Raw genomic sequence first — 22,594 nt, 5'->3', positions numbered from 1 at the left:
CATCATCAACACACAGCAGCAAATAGGTGGCTGTATGAATTCACTACAGAAGCAACAGGTGTAGTAAAAGAGATTGTTTTCAGATTAAAACCCCAGTGTGGGTAGCAGGACACTGGGCTGAGTTTCACACTTTATCAGACTGCTTTTGTGAGCTTTATTGAATTATGTCAGTGAGTCACTTTCTGTGTCATCCTGTCAAATGTATATAATTCCTATACTGAAATTAGTGTATTCTACAGTGTTCAAAAAATTAAATTATATATACTGTGTGTTACAGAGGTACAGGCAATTCTGGTACAGGTTGGCTACCCTGCATGCCAGACTTTCACAATTTGTATCAGATATGTTGTTAACAATTACTTTTCAGTCCTTTGGAAAAAAAACTAAGGTGGGAATGTGAAGTTGTAGCTGTACACAAAACCTTGATTCTCCCCTTTCAAATGTATATTGTTTATAATTTAGTCCATCTTAATACATGGTTAAAGAGATACTAGTATCAGTACAGTTTTGGCTTTGCTAAATGGAAAAGCAAGAATTGCTCTTACTTGTTTTAATATTTCAAATCTTGATAATTATAATTGCCTGAAAATGCAAACAGTAGGTCACTACTTAGGGTGAAACTTCTCTAGTCACTTCAAATGTATTAACCTTAAACTAAGAACTTTAAACATTCTCATGAAATTTATGGTGATATTTTTGTGTGCCAAATTTATCAAAGCTTTCAAGCGTAGGTGCTTTATCCCAAAGCCTGCGTTTATGCCTTACCTGAGTAGGAGCTGTGCTCCATTCATAACACTTCTTGATATCCACAGAGACCATGTGGGTGATACTCCAGATTTCTGACATCATATTGTGTGCTGTTGTGACACACTATCTCTTGTCAAATGCAACAGCTTAATCTCTGCAGTTTCAACAGATTCTTCAGTGTGGAGCTTCTCTTTGCCTTTCTGTGTTTCTCTGCTTCTGTGTGAGTGTGAATTCACATATTATTGCTCACTCTCATAAGTGTACATCCCACCAGACACCAGCAAAAAGTGCCAAAGTGGATCTATCCTGAGATCAATAGTAGATGTGAATTCATGCTGTTTGAGAATCTGGCTCTGTCTATCTGAGATTATGAATTATAGATTGAGTTAGTGAAAGCTCAGTCTCATCCACAGAAAGCAACTGCATAAACTGCCTTGTGCTACCTCATTAAAATCTACACATCCTAGAAAAAATACAGTTTGTGAGTTGTTTAGTCCAGTCACTGGGGTGATGGGCCTTGCTGCAGTAAACAGGCTTTGCCACAAACTGTCACAGAGTCAGAAATTTGCCCTCTAATACTCTACTAAAGTAGAACAAATTACTGATGCCTGTGGAAGTGATTTCTGTACTTTGGTCATTTACCCTTGTACCTGAACCATCTCCTCTGAGTCACAGTCTGTGGTATTACTGTGCTTTCATGATTTAGATTAAGAGACTGGCAATTAGCTAATCTTTATATTGGCTAATCAGTAGAAAGTAAATATTTTCCTGTGTGTTTATTATTAACCACTGTTGTAGGGACTGCAGACTCTAGACCAGGGTTATTCCCAGATTATGTTTGCCTGGATACGGAGCTTCAGCGCTGTGCTGGGCACCACACATACTACTGCTTGCAATCATGCCCTAAACTTACTTCCAGCGAGCCATTCCTGCTGGACAGTGTTGTCTACTGCATTCATTAAAGTCAGTTTCTCCTGCATTGCTAGTTCTTTGGATTGATAAGCCTTTGTTTTTATGAACTGCTTCCATCACCTTGCCCATGCACCCTTCATTTGCGCCTTAGCTGTGGCATACCTACTTCATGTTATTTATTTTGTGTGCCTTTGGTAATTTTAGAAAACAATCATGGACCATTCTGAGAAGCAAGTAGTCTTGGAGGGAAGAAAGCTTTGATCTTAAGTGATGCAGTATCTTAAAGATTTTATTCAAAACACACACTTCTACTCTTCTCTAGTTTAAAAGATGAACAGGAGACAAATAAAATTCCATACAACACTTTCAGGTGCAGACCAAGACTTTTCACATGACAGAGTGGCACAAACACTGGATTCCCATCTCCTGGCCTGAAGTTCCAGTCCTTACAGTCTTCCTTGACTCTCATCAACTTTAGTACACTGCAAGAGTCTGGAGTGTTTTTCTTTCAAAAAATTACTAAGATTGAAAAATGGAAGCTCTTAAAAACAGAAAATTAAATCTAAAATTAAGGTTGATGCTGTGAATTTTAATTCCACTGTTCTTTCTTACATATTAGTATGCTCTATTTTCTGTAGTAACTACTTCATTTGGATGAAGTTACTGAATGAAGCTGTTCTATATTCATCTCTTGCTATCACATTCCAGTATATGGCCCATGTCTTATTCAACAAGCATCATATAATTGCTGCTGGATGAGGCTAAGGAGTAGCATGTGGCTAGATGATGAGACACATTCACAGGAAATGGGAGCTGAGATGTCAAAGATGGTTTTAACATGGGTATTTCCATTCTTGGTGTTGTAACGATGTGATTCTTTTAAAACACTGCTTTTTGTGGAATTTCTCAAATCTGCTGGGTTGTTTTCAGAAAAGCAGAAGGATAAAACTCCATTTGTGCAATTTTTCACCAGTTAACACAAGAAGTCTCTTTGTTTAATAAAACTTTGCACCACATGGGTTTTACTATTCTGTGAGTATGCTCATGGAGGATGCACTTCTGCATTTCAAATGCAGATACACATATTGAGCCACTGTTAGCAGAAGGTCCTTGCAAATGCCTTTAGCCCATGACAAGGAGTTATCTCCCAAACTTTTCTTCAGTACTACTTGAAAGTTAGTTCAAACTGGGGATTAGTCCCAACAGACAGTTTTGCAAGCAGACACCCCACTATGGAGGCTGAGAGTTTAGTGTTAACATAGTCAGATGATAACTCCAGGCTGGAGAATAGACTCTGGCACTGTTTTGTTTTTTTAGTATCAATGTAACCAGAGAGCAGGGTGGTGAGGCAAGTTGTGTGCTGCTACTCCTGTGCTGCCTAATTCCCTCAAGGAAACTATTTGATAATGAAAATTAACATGGCACTGCAGGTGCTCTAACTCCTGCTATGACTGTGTGGTTTGGCCCAAAGACTATAAAGGAGCTGTCGCCCTTCGGCGTAAGAAGGAACCTGGTCATACTAAGAACTGCATATTATATTAATTTATGAAGATGGTTTCTAGAGTTTATGTCTTCACAGGTACCCAAGTATGACATGCAGCCTGGAGCACTGCTTTGCACAATTCATTTTGTTGCCTCAGATTTTTAAATCTGAGCTAGTCACTGACAAGTTTTCTTTCCTTCGGTTGCTCAAGCACAATTAACTGCAAAACAGAGACATTTTCCTACTGATTTACCAAAATTGAGAACTGTGGGCCTTTTCAGACACCATGCATCAAATCCCTGCATGTTTTGTCCTTGTGTGATTTTTGGGGGTTCTGGGCAGAAAACATAATATTAGCTAGGTAGGAGAAAAAAACAATTTTAGTAAAAAAACACTTTTATTAGAAAGTATTTCAGAAAGCAGTAGGGTGTAATGTAGGAAACTGTGCAAAATTTCATGGGGAAGATGAAAGATTTGAGTGAAGAGTGCTTTCCTTATTTTCCCTTTCAAAAACTGATACTTTATTTTAAATAAAGTCTTCCCTTTGGCTCACAAGGTTTTCTTTGGAACAGGCTGCAAACTGTTGTCAGTCTAAATTGCTTTCTCAGAATCAACTCAGTCACCCTCAGGCCATGGACTAGCCTCTCAAACCGTGAATTTTTTCCTCAAGGATTTCCAGTTAAACTGAGCTGCTTTCCGCTTTCTTTAAACACCACTCATGAAACTTTGACCCAGACCTCAGATGTTTTCCTTCGGTTAGGTTTCATTGTAGCTCATGTTTTTCATGCACAGAAGTTGTGTTTTACCTCTGCCAAGGGGGTCCAACTAGCATCTCTCAAGTGGCACACAGACCTGTTTTGGAAAATGCAGCCCTTAATGTTCCTAATGAATCTAAAGATGAGAGCTGCTACCTTGCAAGGATGTCACAGGGAAGGGCAGCAGTCCCTGAGTCTCAGGGAGAAGGGAGGACCTAGAGTGGGAGCTGGTGTTTCACATAGAGCAGAGCTCAACTTGTCTGTGTGTGGGGCAGTGTTTCTTTCTGCTAGGATGCCAGCTCCTACCACAGAGGCAGGATATCACCTACCAAACCACAGTTCTCCTGGCAGGCAGGGGCTTGCAGCTCTTGCAAAGTTTTGTTTAAATCTGAGAGCTCATGGTGTGGGAGAGAGATATAGACTCAGTTTAGTAAAGGCAAAAAAACATTAAGTGTACTCCAAATTGCAGCTTTTGAGTTTCCAGGTTTCTTACTTGTAACACAAATTACAAGATACCACCTATTTTATAATAGAGGACTAAAGTCTCTGACAGAAGACATTTTGTCTTCAGCATCTGCTAAGCAAGAGGCTTTCATTTATCAGCAGCAGTGGAAAGATGACTAATTTTCATAAACATGAGAAAAAAAAGATATATTCCACTTGACTTTCTGAATGCAAAACCTGATAACTGTGAGTAACAAAACCACACACACACACAGATTTTTACATCAGTTGCTATATTTTGAAGGATATTTGAAATTAATATGTAAGTTAACAATTTATTTTTTAAGTATTACAACACTCAGCAGAGATTGCATGCAGTAACTTTGCAGAGAAAAGACTAGAGATTTCATACAAAAACTAGGAAGTTTCAACCTTGATGTAAAAAAACCTCGTAGCTTTAACCTTGGAACTGAGACCATGCTGCCGTTTTTCAGAAGCTTTTGTGATCATTCTTAGTTGCTTTTGCTCTTAGCAGGCCAAGTTGTACAAAACTTGTGAAAACAGCATAAAATGAGAATGGCAAAACTTGGCTTTCTTTTATATAATTGCCATTACAAGGGATAATGTAAAGAAGCTTAAAATGAGTATATGTATCATAGTTTCTAAGTGCTTTATTCTGACCAAAATGGATTTAAATGGTCATGCCATAAAGGAAAATTAAGTCCCCAAAGGAAACCTTGGGGATTTAAATTTTATGTAGAGAGATAGATATATATATATACACACACACACACACACACCAGTAAAATAAATATATTTTGAACCTTAGTGCTGGTTTTCTCATGTTCAGTAGCAAAATAAATGCTTAGGAAATAACTATTAAGATTATATCCCCATAGTCTCCAAATGGCAAGGTCCTTGGTAAATATAGACATGAACAAACCAGTATAGTTTTATGACTATTAATCTTTATTGGGTAAATGTATGTTTTATAAAGTAAACAAACATTTCTAACACAACAGGAAATACTTTTTCAAGATTTTTCCTACTATGAACATTAGCTTATGATGCCATATATCTCATGCAACTTGTGCACTTATTCCAAAAGAATAACTTTAGCTCATTACCTGGTGGGTGGGTTTTAGTTTGAAGGCATGCCAGAATTTTGCTAAAACGCTTATTAAAATAACATGGTCTCAGGTTTTTTGAAAACCTGTGTGGTGCAAACCTGACTCAGGTTAACAAACAATAAAACTCATTGGATGACAGTTCATTAAAGCTAATATTTTCAGTGGTTGATGCATAAAACTAAAAAACCACAAGTCACAATCATCAAGTATTAACATGCATTTGTCATCATAGGACATGGTGTACATACACTAGGAACATGTAGAAGGACATAAAAATTCATAGGGCAGATTTTGATTCATTTGCTCTATTATCATGCTACTGATATCTGTATTGACTCTAAAAGAATTTCGAATAAATGTTTTTGTAACCCTACCTGCTTATTATACATTAATGGCAGGTAATATCTGGTTAAAATGTAGTATCTGTCAAAATGTAATTTATATTTCATTAGCTTGTGTGTGGAGAACCAGAATGTGCAGAAGATATATTCAAACTTCAGTACTGGCTTAGTATATTCTGTGCTGATTCTGATGAAAACAGCAAGAAAGAATTTCAGGTACCCAAATTTTGAAAAGCGGGTGGTAAATATTAATGCTGAAGAATGGCCCAGTTTACTGTGACCTGAACTTCTGAGCCAGACAGCATTTGTGTTTGCTTAAATATTGAACTGGGTTAGTTGCTGCTTTGCCAGGCTGCAGCGTCTTTTCGTGAAATACTGGTTCTTGGAAGGCTGCTAGGAAAACTATCAACAACTTCACTGTTAAGTAAATATGCAATATTAAAAGGTACATCCTTCTAAAAGAGCTTCAGACTCCATAAAATGTGTGTTTCTCTGTTTGTGCTCTTGGCATATACCAACTTCTCCAGCGTATATGCCTCTGCTTTGACACCTTGTAGTTAGTTACATCGGGTTTCAATAATTTGAAGGCTAGGAAGAAGCATTACCGTTCCCCTGTCTGATCCCCTGCACACTGCAGGCTAAATTACCTTAGCTTGAAGCTGCTACTAAGGCAAGAATTACTACCACTCTTATTTTAAGAAAGAGAGAGTAAGCATAAATATGTACTAAAAATCTATGAAAAATTATGCATTTTCAGAGGTTTGAGAAGGAAATGGAATAAACCTGAATCCTTGACATCTTTATTTTCACATTTTTTTCTTCTATTTGTAAAGTTCATTCTAGTCTAGTAAAAACTTTCTCCTTTAAACCTGGTCTCAGCTGAGCCTACTTATAATTCGTTCAGGCCTGTTTCTGTGATGCAAACATAAATGAGCTTGTAATCAGAACTGAATAAATGAACAGAAAAACTTGAATCAGTTGTTAAATTCCTGACATATACTTAACTAAATTGACTTTACTGCGCAAACTGTTCTCTAGATTATTTAAGCTCCTTTTCCTTTGTTTTTCAGTCACTTTGGAGAAGAGAGAAGTAGCAACATTTAACAATTCACTAGATACAACCCAGATGACAATACACATTCTGTGAATCTGTGTGTCAACTACCCAATGTAGTCAGCTCATTTCTGACACACAAATAGCAATGCATTGCATCAAAACAAGCGTTCTTGATCTTTCAGTGTTGTAATGCTATTCCCCAGTCCAGAGAAAAATACCAGTTCCAAAAAAGAAGTTTCTTCAAATAAACATCTATTGGTTTTTGGTGGGTTTTTTTTTTGGTTTTGTTTTTTTTTTACTTGGTTTCAAAAAGAAGAAACCCAGCAAAGGTGGAGAAGCGTTGATGGTCTCCATGGAGTGCTCCATTTCCCATTCGCAGCCAAACTTCATCTCCCTTGGCAAGTTTTAGGACTGCACTGTTTCCTGAAGTGTCTGCTTTCCCTTTTGATTCATAGCTAAGGATGAATATTTTAAAAAGTCAGCTTTTTGTTTCTCAACAATGATCAAGCAAACAACTTAAAACAAAAAAATGCAAGAAAGCACATTGTTATCCTGAGCAAAACTTCCTTGAAAGGCTTGCCAACATTTTCTCAGCTTTATGAGTAAATTTTGGCATCTTTCTGCATTTGATCTCCTAGTCACATTTTGCAGCTTACCTAATTGCATAATTTCATTCCTTTGTGAAAATTTGGAAGTTAAACTTACATATTTTTTTCCAGGGCACAGGGACAAATTTGTTGTTTAAAATAAATCTCTGCTTATTCATCACAACACTCCAGATTTCCTGTGATGCTCTTTTTCCCTTGGATTCATCCCAGATAATTTTAAATGCTTCCAGGCGAGGAGTCTCATGTTAGCTGAGCCCCTGTGTTCTCTGCACAGGCAGTGGGCAGTGACAGGCATCTTACTCCATCCTGAGGCCTTTTGTTGGAACATAGATATGTTTGATGTGGACTAACCTGCTGGTTTGCATGAGCTTTGGTTCCATTCCTTCTACCTGGTGACTTCTCTCACATTAGTGCTTCATGGAAAAAACACGCGGCACTTTTTCTTTTGCAGTAAAAATCTATTGGGGATGAAGCACCCTTTGGTGCTGTTTCAGGTACAGGCTGTTGAAGAAATCTGGACAGCTTAAATGACCCTACTATCATCTAAGTGTCTAAAATCCAGTGTGATTAATCTAAACTTTTGTGTCTGTTTATTCAGGCTCAGGGGAGTAGCCTGATTTTGTGATCAGGCCCCTGGTTGGTATTGAAGAAATAATATTTTCTTCAAACACATATTTTTTCAGATGTCCATCTGGCTACAAGCTTCTTGACCTAATCTTATAGAAGTTGATAGACTAGAATTGGATTCTGTTCTTGATGATCCTCCAGCTAACATAAAGAGTTCAGAAACTTTTTTTTCAGTGTGTTAATGATAAAGTCCATAAATGGAGGACCTTTGCTTCTTACTCATCCTTACTACAGCAATTTAAATGCTTTCCACCTTTAAATTTTTCTCCCCTAATGTTTAACAAAACTGTAACTAGTTGTTGAACACTTCATTATGCCCTTTCTCTGACAGGCAAAATGAGACTGAAAATATGTTTCAGCAGAATGCCAACCTGTTAGCACTGGACTCCAATCCTGACTTGCAGTGGTAATTTCTTTCCCCTGAGCTTTGAGGAACTTTTGATCAAGGCTGAATTTTAGGTCCAGTATCTGTAGCAGTTATGATCCAGATTTGCAAGTTAAGGGGGTCAAAATATAATAGATTTTCTTTATTGGTTATTTTACCCAACAGAATTTCTTCAAAAAATGAACAATTTCATGTTTCTTGAAATATGATCAAGCTATCACATTGCGCAAACATGTCCTTTGCATTAAAATGGCCTGACCTTTCACTTACCTATATAAGCTGAAAACTGTATTACCATTATGCATCAGGTACACGTACACTTCCTCCACATCTTCATGTTTCATCATATTGAAGGTGAAGAAATACACCCCTGAAAAGATTACCAAATGCAGCATGTTTACTTCATAGAAGGAGGTAGTCTTGCTGCAGACTTGTGCTTCTTGCTTAGAAAACATAACAGCTGAGGCCAAAATTACCTTCCAGTTGTCAGTGGGTATTTTGCTTCTGCCTACAAAAATCTGATTCATTTTTATTCTGCCTATGGCAGGGGTTCAGCCACATCATGTTTCAGGGAAATGACCGTATTTGAACATGGCAGGACTGCTCATCTCTTCTCACTAAAAGGGAATTTCCCAGAGGCTGAGCCTAGTAACCCTTCTCTCACATTTTTTCCTTACCTTCTTGCTCTTGCCCTCTCCCAAAAGGGCAGTCTCCAGGCCATCGAGGGTTCAGCCTCAGAGACTGTCAGGCAACCAATGTGTTGCCCAGGTCAGGCAGGGCATGAGTGGTTTTGGCAGCACCCACTGCTGCTCACCTGGCTGTACTGCATCCTGAACAATGCAGACATAGCTACCACTTTCTGTTCTTGCACAACACACCTTTATCATTATCCTTTTTAGCTCTTTCTCTGTCTGAAAGGTGCCAACAATGTTGTCAGTGCAACAGTTATATGTGTCATGACTCTAGCAGACTCCTCTAGATGGGAAGACAAGCTCCTGTTTCCTGAACAGTAAGTCTGTAGCATTGACCCTGCAATAGGAGCTTGGAGTTTGCATCAAAGTCATTAAATCATTGTGGGCCAAAGTTTATTGACATCCACATATACATTAGCCTCAAAAGGAGGCAGCTCCAAGGACATGCACCCCTAACTGTCTGTAAGATGTGCTACAGCAAGCTTGGAGGGCCTGACCTTCATTTAATCTAATATAATTTCCCATAGCAGTGAGTACATGAATAGCAGGGTGAGAAAGACCAAATGAAGGAAGGTGGTTTCAGGCTTTGCTTAGACATGTTTTTGGTTGTGGCCCTGCCTCTCCCATCTCCTATTGTTCTTCCTGCCCCACAGCTGCATCAGCTGAGGGATCAGTGCAGCAGAAAAATAAGTCAGGAAAGACTGTAATGCTTCATATCCAGGCACACATCTGAATGGATGTTAAGGGAAGATGAGGATGAAGAGAGTGACAGGAGGCAGCTGTGAAGCTGCTGCTGCAACATCAAGGCCATGGTTATCTCATCACAGTGACTGAAGGGCAAAAGGTCTCAAAGCAGACAGTCCTGCTCCTTTCCCAGCTCTGGCCATGCCTCTTCCTCCTGCCTTTGTGCCAGCACTAGTCTCACTGGCTGGCAAGCCCTCTCTTGGCTCACTCAGTTTCCAATTTAATTTTTCCTGAAAGTAGTTAGCAAGAGCTATGCAGAGGGAGTCTCATCAGTGCCTTGTGCAAAGGCAGTTAACTAGTTTCCCATCATTATTGACCACACTTCTTCCTATAGCCCAAGAATTGCATTATTTTATTTTTCAAACACTCACCATTCACTGGAGCTCCAAATCTCCCGGTCATGACATCAAAAAAATTCCCAACATTGGTTTCGACACTACTGAAGATGATCCCACTGTTCTGGTTGCTGAAGTGAGTAGCCATGGAAGCCATGAATGCGACCTGCAAAAATACAGTTCCTATTCAGGCAGTCATTCATGAAATGCACATATGTAGAGGAATCAGCTACAGAATTTTTTCCTGTATTTGCAGTCTGTTTATTTTCCTGACAGAGATGTTCTTCTAGGGCCTGCTCCAAAGCCATTAAACTCCAGTAACAAAACTCCCATTGAATGAAACGGGAAGAGGACTAGGTTTATTACATTCAATTGGACTATTCATGACTGTAAAAGTAAGTGTATGGGCAAGTGTTTGCAGGTCAGGACCTGCATTTGGGATTTTATTTACTTTTAAGTCTCTCTAGAATGATGCAACAGAAAACTGGTATTGAAATGGGTGGTGTTTCGGACAAAAGTGATTTAATTAGTTTTTATGTATTCCCCAAAGCACTTAGACTGGATATTGCTTTTAACTGAATTTGTGAAATAAATAACGCTCAGTAAATTTCATAAACATTAGTGTTTCTTGTTAGCTACTCTCAGAGATACGTTAGGCATTTTTATTAGAGGTCCGCTAGAAATGTAGTTGCTGGGACTCAACATTCTTGCTTTTTCTCTCTTACCAGTTGCCCTATACCCTCAGTCATGACAATGAGCATGGTGGAGACCAAACAAGGACACTAAGAAAGTGAAAACTGTGCTTCAACTTCATGTTACGCTTCTTGCAGTGAGATGTATTGGCTGTGGAAAATGTTTCATAGAAAGCAGTGCAAAATCTTCCACACTGGACAATACAAATTACCTTCATCAAGATACCAGGGAACAAAACTGTCAACTTTCATGGACAGGGAAGGGATTTATCTCTTCTATGAGCCTGTGACTCCTCCATCTGACTGTCAGTAAACAGGGTACAGGCACCTGGATGCCAGAAGGTCACATAGTGAGTTGGCATTTTATCTCTACATCTTAACTTCTTAGATGAGAAGTGTTCAATTACAGTTGTTACAGCCCCTCACAAAAACTGACATTTTTCATGAGATTCCAGTTATACTGGTCTCTTTTTTTTAAAAAAAATAAATATATCCCTAAGTTCTTTTGATTTCAGATCCAGATGAGAACAAAACCAAAACAGGCAAAATCAATGTAAGTCTGGATCCAACAATGGAAATCATTAACCATCTGCTCAGAAATTTGAGGAGCTCCAGATGTGAGCTGAAAGCTTGGACTGATTTGCCTTATCCCTGCATGAATGCATTTTCTATGATGGCAAATTGTTAACTTCTTGCTTCTCAGCCAGGATCACATCAAAGTTCATCATATGTTAAAAGAAAGCAGCTGCAGTGGCAGCTTGATAGAATTTATTGCTTTTTGTCTAGATTCCATTTCATATTCTCTTTGACCCCAAGCTACTTTTCTTGGATTGATCAGAAGAGTTGAAAAATACGTCCTTTCTCTCTAGGTCTCATTTTGATGTAGCAGATTAACATGGACACACCAAGTCTTTCAAAATAATCCTGTACTTAAACCAGTATTGTATTAAAAAGTGTTTTCTCCTCTAACTACCCCCACTTTAAAATTCTTAACCATGATATTAACAAGAAATTATATGCTATACTGTGTAAAGTATTTTTAAACACATCTGTTAAAAACAGTGATGGAATTTTACTTGGAAATAGGTATTGCAGTATGAGCTTTTGTTATTCACCCTCTTTCATTATTCGGTTTTTAATTAAATTACTACCATTATGTTTATGTAAGAAAAAAAGTGCTGATAGCTCATTTTAAAATTGCAGAAGGGTTTATGTTGAATGTAATTGTAACAAATATGTTTTTAAGATATTCAGCTATAATGTTAATTCCAGTTAATTCTTTAAGAATACTAAAATAATTCTGTGCTGTTACAAAAGTTCAGTAATTTTGGAAACTTTTTTCATTGAAAATGTTATTCTCTGCAGTTGTCACATTTTCATGCAACCTAGGGTGAAAAATTCAAGCATACACAATGCTGAGAAAGCCAAAACCATCTTCTCACATTGCATACATTGGTTGTACTGTTGATTTTGCTGTTAATTTGCATGGTTTTAATGAGGATATAAAACATATATGAATGACTGTTGTTGGAAAACAGTATCTTTCACTTAAAAGGTGTAGCTCTGTAAATAGATCAGAACTTCAGTTTTCCCCATAGTCAGAGTATTTGGAAGTAGGGATTTTCCTCTGTGTGTTTGCTACATCCAATTTTGTCCCTTCTGTGGTGAATTTGGTTTGGGGGGTGGGAATCAGATCAAGACTAAGACACTTCCATTAAAGTGGGTATGTGTGAGTGAGGATGTAAACTCCCTTACAGTTTCTGTAAGCCTGTATACTCTGTGGTGTTTGAAGTCCCATTTGCCCAAAACCAGCAGTGACTGTCAGATTAAGCTGAGTTGTGCTTTTACATAGGAGTTTAGATGCTTCCCTCACATGTAGTCTCTGGAGCTGAATCTGACTTCAGCTGCAGACCAGGAGGGATACATCTCAAAGGTCTGCCATGCATCTAAATCTTGATTTTAGCACCTTAGCTGTGCTATGTCATAGAGATAATCCAGTCAGGCTATTGCAGATGAACTGCTCGGGTACTGCTGAAGTATACAGTGTGGACAACTCTTTTAAGTCCCCTTTGCAACCAACAATCAAGGGTCTTAGTTATCCAAGTCCCATTTACTTTCAGTTGCCTTAAGAACAGGACTACACCACATGTCCACTGTGTGCAGGTATATACATATATACATTAGCTTTCTGCCATCTTCCAGATTCCTGGTGCATAAAGTAGCTCTAATCCAAAAGCTATGTGACTATGCCAACACAGCGTTGTGCCCCAAAAATATCTGCCATCCCCTAGCAGAGCTTATCAGCTCAATCTTGAACCCATGTTTTACTGCTTATCTGTCTTTTGGGTAGTTCATTCATGGGCAGAATTTATATGTTTCTCAATGTATTTAAGGTATATAGATATACAAAAAGATAGCTACTGAGGTGTATTTTTCAAAACCAAAGGACTTCTGACTGCATTCAGAGGTTTTGACTTGATACTTTGAAGAGTTGGATACATATGCTTCTGAGAATCTCACAAAGCCTGACAGACCTGAGAAGGACGGGCCTGAGAGACTCCTTACTCCTACTGCCATAGGAAGAGCAGTTATGTGTATAGCTTGATAGAAAAATGATAGTCCCCGCTATTCTCCTTTAATGACTCAGATACTGGCTTTCTGCCCTAAAAAGGGAACCATATATGTTTCTTCCTGCCCATTTCTCAGCTGGATTCTTACTCTAAAGGAAGACTAAGCCCTAATGACTTTCTTGTCCAGGAAGATCTGGCAGAGCACATTTGTCAGTCATGACAAGGGCTACATATGTCGCTCGCTGTATTAACTTAAAGGGAGATTTTTTTCTTAACTACCTTACAGTAGTTAGGTGCTATTTTTCAGAGAATAAAACCATAACCTGAGAACTGCTGCAGCCAACACAAGCCAGAGATTTTGTACCTGTAGCTCTGGGGGAATCCCAGGGTAGCCCTTCTCGCCTTTGGGTCCATGATGGCCACGCTCTCCCCTCGGCCCCATATCTCCTTTGTCTCCTTTCTCACCTTTGGCTCCTTCCTGGCCAGTTGCTCCATTATTTCCATTGTTTCCATGATTTCCTTAAAGGAAACAGAACTTTCTGTTTAACTTGAATAATTTTATGTAGTATATTTTAACAGATAGCTGTGGTGGGGTCCTCTTCCACCAGTTTGCAACACATGGACTTCTGAGCTGTGATGGATAAGAAACAGCTGTGTGGTTAAGCTGAAGGTGAAGGTTTTGATGAGCAAGTTTCCAGAATAATACAGGTTGATGTTTAAGAATTAATCCTCGTGCTATCTTGGTGTTGCTGTATAAACTGTGGATGTGTCAACACACTGTGTTATTGGGGAAATCTGCAAGGGCAAGAACTCAGCTATCATTTTGCTAACATTTTGCTATCTTTAAAGCATGTGTATACAAATGAAGAATGGCTGTAGCCTTAAACTATCTAAATGACCCATCTGTGCCAAAAATGGGAGAGTGTGCATTCTCAGGGTATTGGTTAGCCTGAACGGGTTGATTGATTGCATACTCCTATATTTAAACAAAGGCATTTTTATAATGAAGCTTTTCTGAGATGGCTTCTTGTAAAATGGGTCATAAAAACATGTTCCTGCATCTTTATACTTCCTGATGTTTACTGAGGAAATGACTGAGCAAACATCTATGTGACTGACAAAATTTTAAAGTTGGCTAGAATTATTATGCATAGCTGAAGCAAAAGCCTAACCTTTCAAGTAATTACTCAGGGAATTAACTAGTGTCATCATTGTTCTAATTCTATCTGAATTAAAATTAGATTCTTTGCCACTCTGCTTGTTCTCTGATTAGTCACTCTGGTTACAAATTTACATGTACAAAAGAATGGTGGTGTCTGAGATCAAAATTAATGATTAAGTGATTCTTCAGAGTTTTTGTACTGAGAAAAGAATTTACTTCAGACAAAGTAGTTAAATGATGAAAGAAGTTAAGCAAATTCGTGTTTTGATAGAAAAACCAATAACTCTTAAAAATAAGAATGATCCTTCATGTAAAGCCAGAACTAATTATATACCAGTTCAGAACAGAAGTTTGCAAGTGGCATTTGATTCAATCAAGGGAAAAACAGCTGTCGTTGTTCCCCTTGCAGGCACAGTGTTATGAAATGCAGCAGATGAAGAAGGTAGAGAAATTCCAGGATGCAGAAGGTTGCTGTCAGCCATACAGTTGTGGCATCCCATGGTGACAAGAATGTGTGACAGAGATAAATGCATGAGGAAAGGGCAAAGCTGGGACTGGGCTGTGTCCCAGTATGTCCACTGCTGCCTTGAAAGTGTGGGTCTAATACAAAATCATGTTCTGCTTCTAAGAAGCCAACAATTTATCCATATGTAATGCAGTATTTCTGCACAAGAGGCCTCATCATTAGATTTCTCGTACTTTTGTAATGGTCAGTGGTATTTTTATAAAGGGTTGATGCATGAATAGCTCACAGCATGCTAATAGCAAATATGCCTATGACATTATTTTGCCTAATACCCAAAATATGTCAAAGTAACAATTTCTTTCAGTATTTTGCCAACTGAAGCTAGTTCTTGAAACACTTTGTTCACTCAAATTTAACTTCATAGCAGTCAGATTTAATTGTTACTGTAAACTGTTTCTACCAAAAATCACTACATAATTTTTTTTTTGTGTTGTCTGTCATATCTGTTACTGTCAGTACATTTGTGAGACAAAAGGATTATGAAATTGCATTTTTATTGTGATAACAGAAGACGTAAGCTTTTGAAGATGAGACATATCTGTCAGTTAATGACATGTTCATTTACATTACACATCTGCTTTAGGAATGGTGATTTTCAAATCCCTGGAGGTAGCTGAAGTAACAGTTTACACTAACATGCAACTAACTACTTTTTTTTTCCCTTCTCTAGGCTCTTGTTTTCCATGCCAATTACCAGATCAAAGTATTGCCTTTTCTTCTGTATCCTGTTATTCTGTATGCATTTTTAATGGGGAAAAAAAAAAAAAAAAGGTACGGTTTATTATGGAAGACAAGAAGAAAGAAAGAAAAGAAGAAGTTCTATGGGAGAATATAAGCATTTATGTCTCTCTAAAATATTGGCTAGCAGTATGCTAGATGAAAAAAAGCCTCTAAATACAGTATACAATAGCATAGCTGGATATTCAAAGGTGATCACAATAATCAACTCCAGGGAACAAGTTCTTTCAACTTCAGTGGAGGCTTCATGCTGGTTTAGGCAGAGAGACTGATTTGCCCTATAAATGTAATAAGATTACTTTCAATATGAATTCATAAAAGCTGAATTTTAATAACAAATCGGTTTTCACTGGAAAAGATTTTAGAGTGTAATTGAAAATCTCTGCCCAGAAATTATAGAAAAACTTGTTCCTAAATCTGTCCTGAAGTGCTGATTTTTGGACCATTCACTGATACTCATAGAATAGCCTGTAATCTATAGCCTGTAATTAGACTGATCAAAAAATGAACAAAAGGTCATCTTTACCTGGCATCCCAGGGGGTCCAGGAGGTCCTGGGGGCCCTTGGTAGAGTCGAACTCCAAAGTCACCACGGCAGCAGGAACTACAGTCTGGATTCTGCGGTCCAGTTTGTGGGGGCTAAGTGAAGAAAAATACACTTTAAGTAGCTCATTCATGGATGGTATCAATCATATGCATGTCATCTACAGGGTCTTCATTATATATTCTCTGGTTATATATTTGGTAAGTTTTCAAAACACTTCATATCTGGGCTGAAATCGCCCATACTTGGGTTGTCCCTGAAGATGTTATTTTTGAAAGATTTAAGGGGATAGCTCTTCAAGTGTTCTAAGAGCTATATACATATTAAAAAACCCCAACTTGTCCTGTAAAATAATGAGGGTTTTGAAAATAGAGTAATACCAAGTAATGAAAATTAGATTAATATTTCAGTTAAGTTCCTATACTGCTTTTCACTGAGCCCGCATTTCAGCTGACCTTTGTTGACAAACAAGTCTGTGTACAAGTGGTAGGACACAAGTCTTCATTTGACCTTCAGCAATGAACTGTTCTCCACTAAACTTAAAGAAAACTGTGTTGGACCACCCAAAGGAGATGTTAAAAAATGTCTGTGCAGCACAGTTCTGTTCATGGCCCCAGGCTTGCATATTTACTCACCACTGAAGTTGGGAGAACTTATTTTGAACTGACCACAATACCTGGTGTTAGGGGCATTTGATTATTTGTAGTTGTGGGTGTGTAACTATGAAAGCCTGTTTATATGATGAAACTAATATAGCAGTATAAATAAATTAATAAATAACTACAGCTCAGCTACTGTAATAATAGTGTGATGATAGTTTTGTTTCAGTGCTTTTCTTTCCCATATTATTGTATTTATACTAATGGAGTCTTGTTCAATCCTGGCTGGATTTTGTAACTAGGCTCTTGCGGTGATTTAATGGTCACAAATCTTCCAATGGCTCAGCTGAGGCAGAGGTCCGGGGTTTTATTTAATTTCTCTAACTCCTTCTCATTTCTCTCTCTTTGATTCTTTTTCCTACAATTCTTTGCTGTTATCCTGAGGTGCAGATCTGCAGTTCTTGAATTCTGGAGGGTGATAGTTACACCAATTCAACTACTACTTTTCTCTAATCATTTTACTACTTGTCTTCCTTTCTATTTCTTTTAATCTTTATATCCACAAATTCCTTGCCTAATGCAGACCTATTGGTTTAATGACAGCAAACAAGCCTCTGGTGTGATGGAAGCTACCAAATGAACATAGATATTTGCTGTGTTCCTGCCCCCAAGGTTGTCAGCTGGCTTGTCTGAAACCCTGAAGCCTTCTGCCCATGTTTTGAACAATACCAAGCACACTCCCAGAATTCATTAATTTCAGGAGGCTTGGGAACTTATGTTTATGGATACCGGAAACCCCTTTCATGCCACCAAAATACTGCCACTCCTCCAATGGGATAAACATGTGCCCTCTCCACCTGGAACCACTGACAAAGTTACAATGGGAATAAAGGCTGACCTGAGAGTTCAACAAATATGCTTCATATTCAAAGTTCTGAAAATATTAAGACTTGCCAGTGGGCAGAAGGGCTTCATATGTATGGAATTTTTGTCAATACTATGATTTTTACCTTCATTCTGAATAAGGTTTATACTTCACGAGTTCTGCCTATTGGACTGTCTGTTACTGGATAACCTGTTTGTACCTTTATTGCTGTTTTTTCTCTCCCAGTTGTTAGGAAAAACATAACTGATAATCACCAAACACATTGTTTAAAGCTTTCCTAATATGAGAGAAGTAGCCCTGCTTTCAGCCCATTATCAGTCCTTGAAGGGAAGCCAAATACAAGAGGACTGGAATTGCACAAGCATTTTGCACCACCTGAAATGCTAATGTTGAGTGTTGCACTGAGATTAAAATCTCCAGGTCTTTTTTGATACTGCCTCATATTCATGTCAAATGAGAAAGCAACTGTATACACACCTGCCCAGAGAAAATAAGTCATATCAGCCTAGAGAGTTCCAGAGACTTAGAACTGTGGGTTGTAGGTAAGGGAAGGCATGAATCCAGAAAACTTGACTGCATTTGAGACTCTCTCTGTGCAGGTATGATCTGTTTTTTTACCCAATGCACTGAAATCCTGAACAACATTATTAGCTAACCAGCTATGTTATGAAATAGATACTAGTGCTGGTCATAACCAAATGCTATTTGGCATTACCTCTCGAAAAGCTCACCACGTTATTACATGTGAAATGAGGCAAGTCCTGCTAGCCTGGTTGTATGAGAACAGTTCCCACTGAGTTCAAAATAACTACTTATGCAAGTCATAAAGTATTATTGACCTATTATCTTTACTGATCCTTTGACTAGGAGGAAAAAAAATGTTCATAGTCAGCTGCCAGAACAATTAATATTCAGGATACTCTATTAATCTGTAAAAACAAAGAACTTGATGAAGACTACATTTAAAGGAAAAACCAGTTCCTAAAGTAAAATTACGCTTAAATGGGACAAAGAGATTAATTACAACCTACTTGCCAAAGGTGTCCTATGCAGCCATTTGCACATAAATTTTATTGCACAATGGATCTTTGGCATCACTCTCAGAACATGAATATGATTTAGGAGCTCATGTAATGCATCTGCCACATTGATATCCTCGTAACAGATAGACAACTGGAATATTTCTGAGGCTGTTTGCTGAATTTCCTATGATTTAGTATGTAGAAGGCAGTTCAAGGCAACAGACGGTCTGTAAAATTCCCCTAAGTTAAAGCTGTGAAGGAATCATAATTGGAGATCTGGCCCTTTTTCAGTTCCTGATTAATTTTATGGGTTTCTGTTATATTGTCTAAGAGAATGCAGAAGACAAGTAATGTACATCCACCATTCTTGACTCCTGAATGCAAATTACCATGTGAATGTGGGTGCATCTTCTCTAGCAAAGAATTAAACAACCTAAAATTTCCAAAATTCAGGGTAAAACACCAGCAGGTTGAGGTATACCTGAAGGTTTTCAAAGAGAAACCTTAAAAGGAAGAATGTGTCTGGCTTGGTTCTCCCGAGTCACTAGCAGTTCTTGTGCTTGAGAAATGCACAGTTTATAATTCTATTTTATTATTTATAATTATATACAAAATTATATTTTACATAGGTTACCAGCAGTGTGGAAACTGGCCTTTTACCCAGTGCAGCAAAGACAAATGCTATTGTCTGTATTTCACAACAGGAATGGGACTGTTAAAACACTTTAGCAAGAGGGTGAAATTCTCCAGCCAGAGTGAAGACAACCAAGAAAGTAGAGACTTGGGGGTAAAACAGCTTTCAGATTGTTCAAGGGGAAGAAAGAAGTTTGACATGAGTTAAAACATGTCTGTGCCACCTTTGCTTCTCCTCTGCCTGGAAATCCCTGGGGTGTGAAGATGGAAAATACCTATTGCATCAGCCACTCTGTGATGGATTATCCCTGTCATGCATCTGCTAGTGCTCCATTTCATTTCAGTAAGCCAAAAATTGCATCATTTCCCCAGCAAAGATTGTTTCTTAGAGAGGGTCTGGCAGGTAAATGACTGCCATCAGCTGTACTCGGACTTGGTGGGCTCAGTTTTAATGTCAGAGCCTCTTCCCCCAGCAGACAACTCCAAACACATTGCATTAAACTCTCTGATGAGAGACACATGCACCCCAAACACAGTGAAACTTTATGTGGGAGAGTTAAACCCCTAAAAAAATTGTGATTTTATATTAAATCCTGCATGACATGAAATTATGTTGCATGGAAGGGGAATCTTATTTAAGTACCAATAATACATGGTCTGTAGTATGCAGCTGCACAATTCTCTCTGCAGTAAAGATGTACGCACACACTAGCTGGCTCATTGGACTATACACTTGGTGATTTACACTGTTTATCCTGCAAGTGCAATTTAACATACCTACAGTTAAATATCTATTTTGATAAGTGCATTGAGAAAATAAAACTCCTCCCCAAGAAAGATGATATGGAAAACACGATACAATTTGAATACAGGGAATATAGTGGTGTATTAAACACATTCCCATACTTGGATGTGTTTCACTTCTTCAAGCCTAGGACAGAATTAAAATCAAATGTCTTCTCTGCTTATCATGAAGTAGGTTACTATTCAACACTTGTCTGCATGTCTGTGATTTTTGAATTCAAAATTCAAAATATCACAGTTTGATCAGAAAGCATTTTAAAAAACAAATTATAAAAGGTGAGCTATACAGGAATTAAACATTTGTATCAGCAATAGGAACAAAACACTCATGTCCTTGTTTAAAAAAAAATTAACAAAAGCTTAATTTGAGTGGAATTTTGTTTTGCCTAGTGCTAGAAAAAGCTTAATCTTCTGCCCTTCAGACTTTTCTTTTTAAATTTGGACTACAATATTTTATGTATAATCAAATTGTGCCATTTTCCCTTTGCTGTGAGCTAATGACTAATATCTAAAATGCCATATAGAAGTAATAAAAAGATTTCCAGTTTTAAACACAGATACTACAGATTGTTTCATTCTGAATCTTTTTTTTTCTCTGAAACTGTCAAGTTGATATATATTATTAAATCTACTCATTACTTTAGAAACTGTTTTCAAGCTATTCCTTAGAATAAAATTTCTGAACATTCAGAATTTCATCATGTTTGTCTCAAACTCAAAAAGTATAATTTATATAGTATGTTATTTTCTGCTAATTGAATCTTTCCAAATACCTCTGTAAATTCTGTAATTTTCCTTCACATCCAAATAATTTAACAGACTATAAAACTTTAATATATTAAGTAAGTTATACCTTGAAATAATTAAGAGGCTATATATCAGAATATAGAATTGCACAGGATCACAGTTTCAGCAAAACAAAGGGCTGCTGTCTATGTTGAAACCAGTGTCCCCAACCACTGCTGGTTCTACCAGCTCATTAAAAGATTGTATAAAGCAACCCAGCAGGATACAGACCAATATACAGCTTTAATAAAAATAATTTCATAAATATATCACTAATAAACTTAGAAAAAAAAAAATCTCATTAGCTTTAAAGATATCTTTAGAAGATTAATTCAGAGTACCTGGACTCTATCTGAGGTAGTCAGTTCTACATCATCTACCTCTGGTCTCAGGACTTTTTGGTCTGTAGAAGTGCTATTATCAACAGTCCACTCTATAAGTTGACTCCGCTGTTTCAATATTTCCCTGCTTCTGGAACCTTTATGGCCAGTCTGGTGGTGACTTTGCAATACTTTGGCCACTGGTTTATAAGATCTTCTGCTCACCTCCATGTATTCATCTTGACACAGGCAAAATGGAAGAAAAAATAAAGCCAGTAGATGCCAACTGATGAAATCCTTCTCTGCCATGTTATTAAAAATAATTTTCAGGAGTCCAGCAAATGCCTTACAGAAGGAGAACCTCTTTGCTGCACCAGGAGTTATGTGGTCCTTTCAGCTTTTCCACTAGTAAGCCTGGCACTGAGACTAGTACCAGGTTTTATACGGTTGCGTGCAATAAATAAAACTAAAAATGCCAAAGTGACAGGTTCCTTCATCCAAAATCAGTCATGCTCCTTTAAACAAACCAGGCATTATTCACCACTTCACCACCACAAGGAAAATTGATTTGTATGCTGGAAATGACCACAGCATTTAACGGACTCCCGTGGTTCCTATTTGGGGGCATTAAAAAATGTAGCACCTTTTCTTGGCATGTTTTTGTTTAAGTGTGAAAAAATGTAATGGAAATGGAGAACATGTGGCTAATGGTTTACGCTCCTTGATTAGACATGGAAAGGCTGTGAATTCACACTCTTAAATGTCTTTTGGACACAGTCACCTTCCTTATTTGCCAGGAAATTCACACACAAAACTGCGTCAGCCCAGTCCGAAAAATCCTTCCAAGAGCAATTAGGAAACAAAAGCACAAGAGGAGCTTTTGCATATGATCTTGACCCAATAGCTGTTTCTGACTATGCTTTTCATTCACTAAAAGAAAAATATTTAATTTCTGTCAAATGGCAAGTGGTGGAAGGAGACTGGGTAAGTAACTGAAAAACTGGATTGAATTCAGATTCACAGAGCCCCATTTCTCAAAATTAGTTCAATCTAC

General features: G+C 37.8%; 1 protein-coding gene across 2 annotated transcripts; it reads right to left on the bottom strand.

The window, feature by feature from the left end:
* Window positions 1-6,964: 6,964 nt before the first annotated feature.
* C1QTNF3 (C1q and TNF related 3) lies at window positions 6,965-21,929 on the bottom strand. Of its 2 annotated transcripts, none has more exons than XM_026865533.1 (6): window positions 21,562-21,929; window positions 16,474-16,585; window positions 13,886-14,040; window positions 10,296-10,425; window positions 8,759-8,858; window positions 6,965-7,323 (listed from the first exon to the last, which is right to left on the bottom strand). In XM_026865533.1, exons 1-6 carry the CDS (start codon window positions 21,847-21,849, stop codon window positions 7,164-7,166), a joined length of 945 nt encoding a protein of 314 aa, XP_026721334.1. In that variant the 5' UTR covers window positions 21,850-21,929; the 3' UTR covers window positions 6,965-7,163. The 2 variants fall into 2 exon arrangements, with proteins under 2 accessions (XP_026721334.1, XP_026721336.1); XM_026865535.1 differs by having other exon boundaries at window positions 7,164-7,323; window positions 21,766-21,849.
* Window positions 21,930-22,594: the final 665 nt, after the last annotated feature.

The sequence above is a fragment of the Athene cunicularia genome (genome assembly GCF_003259725.1).
Source record: "Athene cunicularia isolate RWA chromosome Z unlocalized genomic scaffold, athCun1 chrZ_part1, whole genome shotgun sequence".
Taxonomy (NCBI): Eukaryota; Metazoa; Chordata; class Aves; order Strigiformes; family Strigidae; genus Athene; species Athene cunicularia.
This window is presented reverse-complemented; position numbering and strand designations above follow the sequence as displayed.